This window comes from Trichoderma breve, chromosome 1 (assembly GCF_028502605.1).
Source record: "Trichoderma breve strain T069 chromosome 1, whole genome shotgun sequence".
NCBI lineage: Eukaryota > Fungi > Ascomycota > Sordariomycetes > Hypocreales > Hypocreaceae > Trichoderma > Trichoderma breve.
Window position 1 is genome coordinate 5,537,563 of NC_079232.1, and position 10,351 is coordinate 5,547,913.

Here is a 10,351-nt window from a genome sequence, read left to right on the forward strand (position 1 = left end):
TGAGTTGCTTGCCAAGCTGCCTTAAAAGGCAATTGCAGGTACAGGCTTAGGTGGTTAGCGCCGGCTAGCCTGAAGTGTGTGCCACAGGTAACTACCTCTCTAAGGTCTAAGGAACTGCTGGCCTGAATGTCGGGCCGTTTCGAGCTTCCCAAACAAATCAGGTGTCCCTGTAGAGCCGCCCTTATTCGTGCAAAAATCCTGCAATTCATGGACTCGTATGCCTACAGTAGAGCTCATACGGCGGATATTATGCCTCCAGTAGATCGGGCTCTAAGGGGCTCTGTGCTGATCGGTTGGGTGCTGGCTGACCACTCGGGAAACAACATATCTGGGGTAGAATTAGTAGTCCCAAGGGATCTAAGGCTGCGTTGTGGTTGACTCAGTTTTGTCTACGAGTATATATAGGGACTAAGGTTCCCTCTCAAGTGTTCTCCTTCGTACATCACCATCAACCATCCTCTTTTTACTCCTCGTTGATACTTTCCTACCATCGCCATGTTCTCTCACAAGTCTGAAAAGGCGCTTCTTGCCTTTGCTCTTTGCTTCTCTGCTGCTTCTGCCTTGAACCCATCCTGTGCTCCAGGAGGCAACTTCAACCTTAGCCCATTCGTACTTCAGTTGCCAAGCGGCACCACCAACAATCCGGACCAAATCCCCGCCTCAAAGCTCACGGGCTGTGGTGGCTATCAAGATCCTGGCCACCACTACTTCTTCACCGAGTCTGGTGATGGCGCCATGGTCATGAAGGCCCCAGGTGGAGGAAATTGTGCTACCTTCCCGGGTGCACCACGCTGCCGCTCCGAATTCGGCGAGACTCAACCGTGGAGTTCTACAGCTGCAACCAACCGCCTGACGGCTGACCTCCTCGTCACGGGCGGCAGCAGCATCTGCATTGGCCAGGTGTTCCAGTCAAACTCCAACAACAAGCCTCTCGTAAGTCTTGCGGGCAAACCACTACGCATCACCTAGGTATGTTGCTAACAAAACCAGGCTGAGGTTTACTACAACGGCAATGGCCAAATCACCGTCGGTGTTGAGTTTGTTGCAACTGGTGGCCAAGGCCAGGACTTGAACAAGATTGGCACTGTCACCCCTGGCAGCCGATTTACCTACGATTTGCGCTTCGAGAATGGCCAGCTGCAGTTTGGCCTCAACGGTGGAGCATTAAAGACCCTAAAGCAATACTTCAGCACTCCCAAGGCTTTCTTCAAGATGGGTAACTATAATCAGGGTGGCGACGACTCTGATATTCACGTTTTCGGCCTCACTGTTCAGCACTAGACATGTCCCGTTCAATAAATGAACCAGAGGTTACATGTAACTAAAGAAGCATCTCTTGCATTTACATGTATATATTATGTTACGGACCAGCCTTAGGTGGCGTAACACATAAATAAGGCAGAGGATAATAGCACATATTTCGATTCACTTATTATATTAAACTGCAGCAGTCATTGAACTTGTATTGATATTCAAAAGTCTGGTTCGCTTTAGTTATACAAAAGACACTTTTTTCCATCCAGTTTGGCAGCTCCTGACGGTGCTGGTCTCGATGTGCGCATGATGTCAAGGCAAAAGTGAATGAACGCGCTATTAGCGATCTATTCTTTGCTCAGTCAACTAATCCTCATATCTAATAGTACACCGCGGCACATGACAAAGGATACCTGTATATTGTGGCATATGTACAGATTACGGAAATATTCGGTCCAGCGCGGACGGATATTCCACATGTTAATACGAGATAGTGGTGCTGTGCCACTCCTGGTCTCCTCCTGGTAGGCCTGTGTGCTAATGATCTGCAATATATCCAGTTTCAAAGAAACCTAGCCTCGTGGGCCGAACTTGGCGTCCTGCCTATTCCGGGGTAGGCGCTAGTAATGTACCCAGTAACACATCGCACAAAGTTGCACTCACTGAAATGTTACCCAACCACCTTCCGCACACGGGCGAAAAAGCAGATCTTGGTTCAATAGGGAGCTGTAGAGTTGCTATAATTACTCCGTATCTGCTACATGATGATGCCATTGGTGGTAAGATGACGTCCGGTATGATTACCGGGACCTCGTATGCGAGACATGCGATCAGGCAGGTCCCTGACACTTGAGATTCTGTAGTATTTGCCGAGAGGCGTGTTCCATGTTTCCATCGGAGGCTCCGTTGTCGTGGAATACCTGACCACTGGGGCCTCTGGGTCGCTGAGTCTCTGGATGGACCGGTAGCTGTGGGGAATCAGTAGCTGGGAGATACTAGGTACATTAGTATGTAGACTCTGGATGGACCAGCTGATCCAGAAACGGGCTGCAAGAACTCAGGGCAGCAAGTGGATGCGCGGAACAAGCCAGAACATGCTGAGTTTCATTCCGAGTGGACTCTCTCCTTCAATTTGGGCAAGTGCCTGGCAACAATTGGTCGGAGCATCCTGGGACTGACAAACGGCAAGATCCCGGCAATAACCGCTGGAAGGTCCGCCTATCACAAAAGATTTGGAAGCTTCTATATGAGTAGGCATTATTGTTTCGCTCTACTGAACCTCGTATTGACCAGCAGCTGTGCGGGCGTGAGCAAGGTGCTTATATCATATCTGAACTGGCTGGATTGTCACAAGGGTTCCGCCTGATGCACAACTGCATCGCCAAACACCTTCTCAATATTAAGTTGACGAATGGGTGACAAGTCGGAGATAAACGTGGAGTTGGGGTAAAACTAAGGTGGTTTAAACAGGTGCAGTATTCTTCGATCGGTGTGGTGGATCTGGGCTTTGATAGGTGGGAACACTTCACGATGATACCTGCAGACTTTCACGAATACGTCTATTCTGAGCCAGGATCTCGCGGCACGGGGGGGTTAGAAACAACCCTTCGATAAGCGCAGCGAACTTAGCTAACCTTAATCTACAGACCTGTCCAAGTATCTCTTCCTTCCACCTGAGCGCCTGGCTTGGAGCTCCTTCTTAGCGCGGCAAAGGAATACGGAGTAAGAACAGGTATATGAAAACCTATTTCAGCCGTCGCAATAGATGTTAAGATCGTATCATGACAAGGTTCCCATGTTGCGGGATGTTAGCTCCGGAGATCTTGGGCTCGGCGTCCGTTCCGTGACATCATACAACGGGCTTCGAGTCACAGCGGACTCAGCATACCTATTTGATATACCTCCCAATTTGATCATCAGGACAGAATCACCTGTGGCCCGAAATCTGTTTGATGGGAAGAAGGCAATAGGAGTTGAGTTGACCAGTGGCACGCAATGTTGGTTACTTCGCACTCAATCCTCTGGGGTCCCTCAAATTACCTCTACTAACACCGAATCACAGACTTTGCTACTCAAGAAACCATAATCAGCACTGGTGCTATCGACTCGCCAAAGATTCTGCTGCTCTCTGGAATGGGGCCCCAGGATGAGCTGGCAGAACTCGGCATTCCGGTCACTTCGGTCCGCCCAGGAGTTGGAAACAACTTCAAGGACAAGTGTATGGTCTATCTAAAGGCCCATCTACAGCCAGGCACAGTGCTGAGCATCAACATGAGTGACGTGGCCCATTGGCAGCAGCAATGGGAAGAAGATCGAACGGGACTAATGGTTGTTGAGCCCTGTCGGATCACGACGAGATACTTTAAGCTCGAAAATCCGGGGACATTTGCCGAATTCCAGCAGCTTGATGAGCAGGCAAAGCAGCTGCTGATGCGGCCGCGGACTACTGCGTACGAAATAGCGCCAGTAAGTGAGATCAACTCAATGCGGTATGTGTCAGGTTGGAGTTTTGATGAGCAATATTACCACCTCAACAGGGAATATTTGCGGATCCAACAACTGGCGGTTCCTTGTTCGGGACGCCTGTCATCTTGATGCACCCTCAATCAACGGAAAATTCTCCCTCCGAAGCTCTGACCCGGCGGCAGCTCCTATTATCCCGTTGGACTACCTGAAGAACCCCTATGATCGTCGAGTTCTTGTGGAATCGACCAAGAACGCGATCGATTTCATATACAGCTCCAAATCCCTGCTGTTGAGCCCATCGTGGGCCTCACAGGTAAAACAGACGAGGACATTCTGGTACAGCAGTCTCCAAAGATGAACTTTGATCACCCCCTCTATCTGCAAGTATACTGACATAAAGCTTTCAACAATTCGTTCGAAATTATGTATCAACCGCTTGGCACCCCCAAGGTACAGTCAAGATGGGAAAGCTAGACGACGAAACTGCTTGCGTAGGATCGGACTTCCGCGTCATCGGCATAAAGAACTTGCGAGTCCCAGATCTGAGCGTGGTTTCCGTGACTTTGAGGTTAGTTTCGTCGAGGCGTTTTTGAGCGTCGGTTTGTCTTGATTCTTTTGTTTAGCAACCATACCTAGGCCGATGCGTACGTGATTGGCGAAATTGCCACCCAAAAGCTAATCAGCACCTATGGCTTGTAATCTTTTGATGTCTGGATAAGTACTCAAGTCGTTGATATGAATCTACCTATTCATAGAATTAGATGAATGCGAAGACTACCTAGGTAGGTAGGCTAAGCTGGCCCCATATACATGGATCAGCTTAGTTTATGTATTGTACAAAAAAGAATTGATGTATCGAAATAATTAGACGGAAAAAGCGCTTTAGTATGTGTATAATTGTAAGAAACCCCATACTAACATTCTCCCCATCATCGGAACGAACTCGTCGGTCGAGGCCCCAGTCCGCTCTTCTCATATGCCATGTCGACCATCTTCATCTGGGCAATGGAATCTTCCCTCTCGACCCAGTACTGCGTCTTGCGGCCCTTGACTTTGTTGACAAACTGCTCCAGCTGGTGTCTGTACGACATCCAGTAGGTCTCGCCCGGCAGATTGGCAAACTCACCACCGGCCTCTTTCCAGGTATAAGCCTTACGGGACGATGTCTCTTCCCATTTCCTGACGACTATGTCCTCCTTAGTGCGGATCTCGTTGATATCCTTGATGTCAATGCGATGCCAAAAGACACCGTGCACGAGGCCCTGAAGAGTTAGCTCCCGCTTCTGGTACTGTGTCTGGCCAGCTGGGAGAGTATCGTTGGGAATGATAGCTTCCTTGGTATAGACAGTGACCCAAGAGGGCTTGATGATGGCTTCGCCCATGAGCGTGCTAGAGGCGATACCAATGCCACCATTGGGGAAGCGGAATGTGGCCTTGAACTCGTAGTCGCACTTGTCGTGGATGCCGTCAGTAAAAGCTTTTGCATCGCAGCTAACGCATTCCTCGGGACTGTCGCCAAAGAGCAGACGCAGGGCCGCAAAGTTGTAGGTACCCATGACCATAATAGTGCCGCCAGACAGGTTATAGTTGAAGTGAATTTGGTCCTTGTTGCTGGCCCACCACGGAATCATGGATCGCGTCTCAATACGTTCAATCTCGGCGGGTTTGACGAGAGAGCGAAAGAGGGCCCAAGAAGGATAGAAGCGGTTGTGGAAAGCCTCGAGCAGCACAGGTCCATCTGGCTGATCCAGCTCAGGCAGGTTGAAGAGGATCTCGGCCTCGGTAGAGTTGGACGTGCAGGGCTTCTCAAGAAGAACGTGCTTGCCGGCGCGAATGGCACGGACAGCCCACTCAAAGTGAAGACCGTTGGGCAAGGAGATGAAGACGGCATCAATGTTGGGATCATCGAGGATTTCTGACAGTCGGATGAGCTTATGCGCGACAGAATGAGATGACTTGTATCTACCTTGATAGGTATCCTTGACTTCGAGGACGCCGTGGGTCTTTGCATACTCCTCGGCCTTTTTGCGATCGCGGGCGCTAATGGCCTGCACGATGACCTCGGGGTGCGATTTGGCAGGTTTGAAGAGAGCAAGGGGCTGTAAGTATGTTTCCGTTAGCCACATAGATTTCTAGTAATAGAAAAAGAAAACAAAGACAATGCGATAGGCTAGAGCTGAGGCTGTGGGAGCTGGGCAGGGCCGGGTGAAGTTGGAGAATAGCATCGTCGCTTGGGACATCGGCTGTGGTCCCAATAAATTTAATCTATGCCGGCCCAGATTCGAATGATTTAGTAAAAAAAAAATCAAGCCTTACGCAATATCGGCCGCCCCCAAGACGCCGAAACTTATAGCATCGGTGCTCTTGGGCTCTTGGGGGGTGTGGGTGGGTGGAAGCATCCATAGATTCGACTGATAATGCCCATCTTTGGCTGTTAGCGTCGATGGTATCGAAAGGTGCGATGAAGCTTTAAATCAAGCTGAAAGTTTATATTCGTACTAGAAGTATCAAGAAGATAGCTGTCGTAGAGGCGAGGATGCTGTCTGATGACTGGAGGGAAGATGGTCTCTGTCGATCCGGCTGGCCACTGTTATATATGTGGAAGCAGAGGATGCCGACAAACTGTGGAAATTAGTCGCTGCCATGACGATTCCTTCTTGTTGCTGGCTTGCGTGTCCTCTTGCGTGTCCCTTGAGCTTTTTTGATCTGTTAGATGTACTGACGGAGATCGAGATCCAAGGGAGAACATTGGAAGCATCAAGAAAGCCTCGCGGAGGAAACAGACGGATCGGAGAGATACATGTAGATTTCAGTGCTGTAAGTGGACGATGGCGTTTGTGGCGTTTTAGCACCCGGCCGGCGCTATCCATTGATTCCTGTGAGGGCCGTGCCGAGCAAATCAGGGCCCTCGGGTCGGCTAATTCAGGCGATAACCACCTGTGAGAGACGTCCACTCCACTGTGAAATTGATCCCCAGGCCCTGTCAGCTAGCGTCGCACCCGCTATACTCCCTGTAAAATAGACCCCAAGTGCTGGTGCTTTTAGCGCCATCTGGATTGAATTGCGCCGTTGCCGATTTGGTGGCTTGACCGAGGAATGCATCGCGGAAATGCTACTCGTATTTCGACTTCAAGGCTGCAAATGACTTTGCCGTCACAAGCTCGAAAATCACAAGCAAATGGCGAATTGCATTGCAACAAGCGAAATAATGAATCATCATGACTGTTTAATTCCTTTCAATTTCCGCACCTCGCCAGATTCTCCGCCTGCAAAGCTATTCCGTCGGTGGCGTCTCTTCCAGTTCAGTCCGGTCCAGTCTAGTCCGATGGTCCTTACGTGAGTTTCAACTTCATGCGCCAACAGATAACTGAGCAGTTCGTCGTCACGTGCTTCCATCAACGATTCATTCTTGGAGCCATTATCGCCGTCATGGATCCAATGACTCAAAGTGAGCCTTGCAGGAACTTTGTTTTTGTTCAGCCAGCAGCCTCAATTCGCCATGCAGAGGTGCCCTGTACAGGACATGCAGCCAAAACATTCACAGTCAAACAGTCTTGAATCCTTCCAAGCATTCCATCGTGTCCGTATGTTGATTCCATGTGCGTTAGCTGCTGAAAGTTGGAGATACACATCCCAATGTTCTCAAACGCACCTCACCTAGCCATGACAGCAAGAGACTTGCAAGTGGTTGTGGTGGACAACACTCCAAGGCAACTTCAACTTCGATATCAACCGTTTTACCATCTAGCCGCGTCATTTCACGATAACGATTCTTCTTCGGAAACTTCTTTATAGCTTTATCTAATCTACTTCTGTTCTTTTGTTGGTACCACCTCGAATACGCAGTGCGAAAGACAAAGCCACAAACCGACTCATCCAAGGAAGAATCCGGACTGGGGGAAAGGCATAAGAAAGCGCCACGAATGGAAGAGGTGTGTACTCGTACATGTATGGAGCTAGCGGTGAGACTTGGTAGCAACATGGCCTCGCTCTTCTTCCTCATACCTTTGGCCGTAGCCTCTCGTCAAGCCCATTACGTATACGGGCTTCACGCTACCAGGGATGCTGCCGTTGCCTTCAGGTCTGTTATCTCTTGCGAAGCGCAGAATGAGACAAGAGATAGCAGATATTGTCACATGAAGAACCGGCTTGGTAATACGTACCTAGAACATCAAAGGCCTTGAAACTATAAGGCCAGCTAAGCCCATTGACTCATAGACTAGGCTTTTCCTTGAGCCTTATAGTTTGAACTGATGCAAAATTTGATTTCAAGAGACGCATATAAGGAGGTAAGAAGCCCTCCACTATCCAAAAAGAAATCTCCCACCACAAATACTCTTCAAGACAATCCTCCGCTCGATATCAGTATCACTGCAAAGATGTACCCTGACAAGCAACCCAGTGATGCCTCTGGCGCTGCCAACTTGTTTGGGAATCTCCCTCCCGGTGTGCCTGGAGCAGGAGCAGCCTGGACTGGTAATGACACACAAGCTGGAACAACAGCACAAGTCCCAAATGCCGCAGATGCACCTGAACCAACCGATCACTTTTTCGATGCTACTTCCATGAGCTTAAATCATGCTGCCCAGGCCCTGGACGCAAATCATGCTGCCATGTCGACGGAGAACCTCTCCATGGGAAACGGAGCTGGTCATCAAGCCGACAACTTTGAGCATATCACCCACCCTAATCACTTTGATTATATCCCGGAGTCTAACAACTTCGAACTCCCGGAGTCTAACCACTTCCAACTTCCGCACTCTAACAACCTCGACCTTCCGCGCCCTAACATTTCCGACCTCCCGCACCCTGACAAATTCCTGTGGCTGTTAGACTACAACGGCGACGACGAGCCTATCGTGGACGATAAAGACTTCAAGCTCCCGCACCCTGACGAATTCGAGCGCGCCCTGCTTGAAGATCTTGGGGAACTCCCGGAAGATGTAGGCTCTGCTTTCCCGGCCCAGCAGCAACTCGATGAGCAGCCCCAGCAGCTGCTTCAACCCAATGTCCAGCAACAGCAGCCGCAACCCAATGTCCAGCAACAGCAGCCGCAACCCAATGTCCAGCAACAGCAGCCGCAATCGATTTTGGATAAGAAAATCAAGCTCCTCAAGGATTTAACTGAGCTACTGGAAACTCGACACACTGTATCTCCCGCTCAACTTGAGGAGAGTATAAATCAGCTGCTGGGATCTCAACAAAGTGCATCTCCCGCTCCATTTCAGGAGAATTCAACTCAGCTTTTGGAACCTCAACAAAGTGCATCTCCCGCTCAACTTCAGCAGAGTGCACTGCCTGCTATGGCTCAACCTATCCAGCAGCAGCAGCAGCAATCTAGGGCAAGCCTTTCCCCCCAACGACTACCCGATCTTGACGCCATGCTTGAAAAATTCTCCATAATCACAGACAATTTCAAAGAGGTTCACGCGAGGACCTGCGAATGTGTTGGCGGCGTGAACATGCGGGTGGCCCAAGGTTCTAGTAGGGAACAGGAGTTGGCGACGTTCCAAGTCGATAACCAAGTGCATCGGTGGGTCAATCACTGGGTGAAAGAAGATGCAAAGAATCCCTGGGCCCCAATCTTGAGGGACACCCCCCCAGTACCCAGCGCCAACGCCAACGCCAACGCAAATTTCAACTTCAACGAATTTTTGAACAGCTACAACCGGAGCTTTAGTTGGCTGTACTGGAGGGCAATGTCTGCCTCGAGTGGCCTGAAGAGGATCCTTCAAGGTCTACCGCATGAGTGGATTTTCGGAAAAGGGCCCGATGCCGTTCCTGAAGAACTTCGTCAAGCCGTGATTGAGTGCCACACACTCTCGCTCAACACTTTCAATGCACTTTTGGCCTTCATGGAGCACGATAAAAATCTTCTGCCATTCAGGTTCACCTTTAATGGGTACTTTGACGTCCTACGCGTCATCAATCAGACCCAGGGCCAAGGAGCACAAAATGCCCATCAGACCCAGGGTCAAGGAGCACAAAATGCTAACCAGAACCAGGGCCAAGGAGCACAACCCTCCGCTGCGATACGCTATCTTACAGAGAAATGCCATGAGAGGATTCTCGCCCAATCCCGTTATGTTCACAGCCTCTTGCGAGACCTCTTCCCATACCCCGTGCTGCCAGGCCTACAGCAAGTTCAAGCCATTACCGATGACCAACTTCAGATGCTGCTGCAACAACAACAAGAAGCCGCGCGAGACTACCCAATGCTGAGGGTCTGCCCATTTGTGACAGGACCTAATACAAACAACGACCAGATTAAGACGCTGGAGTTTTGTGTTTTCTACCGCCTTAATTTCATTCTGCAGAGACTCCCCCGGATGTAAGTCTAGGGCGAAGCGTCTCTACGCACATATGGAGCAATTGTGGATAATCGTTCATGTTATCATTTCACGTTGGAGGACATTCTTCTCAAAGTGTCATGCTGGTTATGGTATGCAGTTCACCAAGAAAAGAAAAACCAGGAAAACGGAAGGAAAAGGAGAAAAAGAAAAGAAAAAAGATGGTTTGTTTTGTTTGTTCAATGGGTTGGCTATGGTTGGATTGTTTGTTCACTGGATTGGTTATGGAAAGATTGTTTGTTCAATTGCTTGGTTATAGAAATACTTTTTGTTCAATCGGT

General features: G+C 49.6%; 4 protein-coding genes across 4 annotated transcripts; 3 read left to right on the top strand and 1 right to left on the bottom strand.

The window, feature by feature from the left end:
- Positions 1 to 495: 495 nt before the first annotated feature.
- T069G_01632 (alginate lyase domain-containing protein) lies at positions 496 to 1,281 on the top strand (the record flags this gene model as incomplete). Its single annotated transcript, XM_056168842.1, has 2 exons — positions 496 to 933; positions 991 to 1,281. The coding sequence occupies 2 exons, from the start codon at positions 496 to 498 to the stop codon at positions 1,279 to 1,281; spliced, it is 729 nt and encodes a 242-aa protein (XP_056034158.1).
- Positions 1,282 to 2,784: 1,503 nt separating this feature from the next.
- Positions 2,785 to 4,078, top strand: T069G_01633 (GMC oxidoreductase domain-containing protein; the record flags this gene model as incomplete). Its single annotated transcript, XM_056168843.1, has 6 exons — positions 2,785 to 2,846; positions 2,901 to 2,910; positions 2,968 to 2,976; positions 3,044 to 3,251; positions 3,317 to 3,724; positions 3,792 to 4,078. 6 exons carry the CDS (start codon positions 2,785 to 2,787, stop codon positions 4,076 to 4,078), a joined length of 984 nt encoding a protein of 327 aa, XP_056034159.1.
- Positions 4,079 to 4,649: 571 nt separating this feature from the next.
- Positions 4,650 to 6,123, bottom strand: T069G_01634 (oxidoreductase family, NAD-binding rossmann fold domain-containing protein; the record flags this gene model as incomplete). The annotated part of the gene is made up of 3 exons (XM_056168844.1): positions 4,650 to 5,635; positions 5,687 to 5,819; positions 6,037 to 6,123. 3 exons carry the CDS (start codon positions 6,121 to 6,123, stop codon positions 4,650 to 4,652), a joined length of 1,206 nt encoding a protein of 401 aa, XP_056034160.1.
- A 1,976-nt stretch (positions 6,124 to 8,099) lies between these two features.
- On the top strand, positions 8,100 to 10,055 carry T069G_01635 (uncharacterized protein; the record flags this gene model as incomplete). Its single annotated transcript, XM_056168845.1, has 1 exon — positions 8,100 to 10,055. One exon carries the CDS (start codon positions 8,100 to 8,102, stop codon positions 10,053 to 10,055), a length of 1,956 nt encoding a protein of 651 aa, XP_056034161.1.
- Between the last annotated feature and the right edge of the window lie 296 nt (positions 10,056 to 10,351).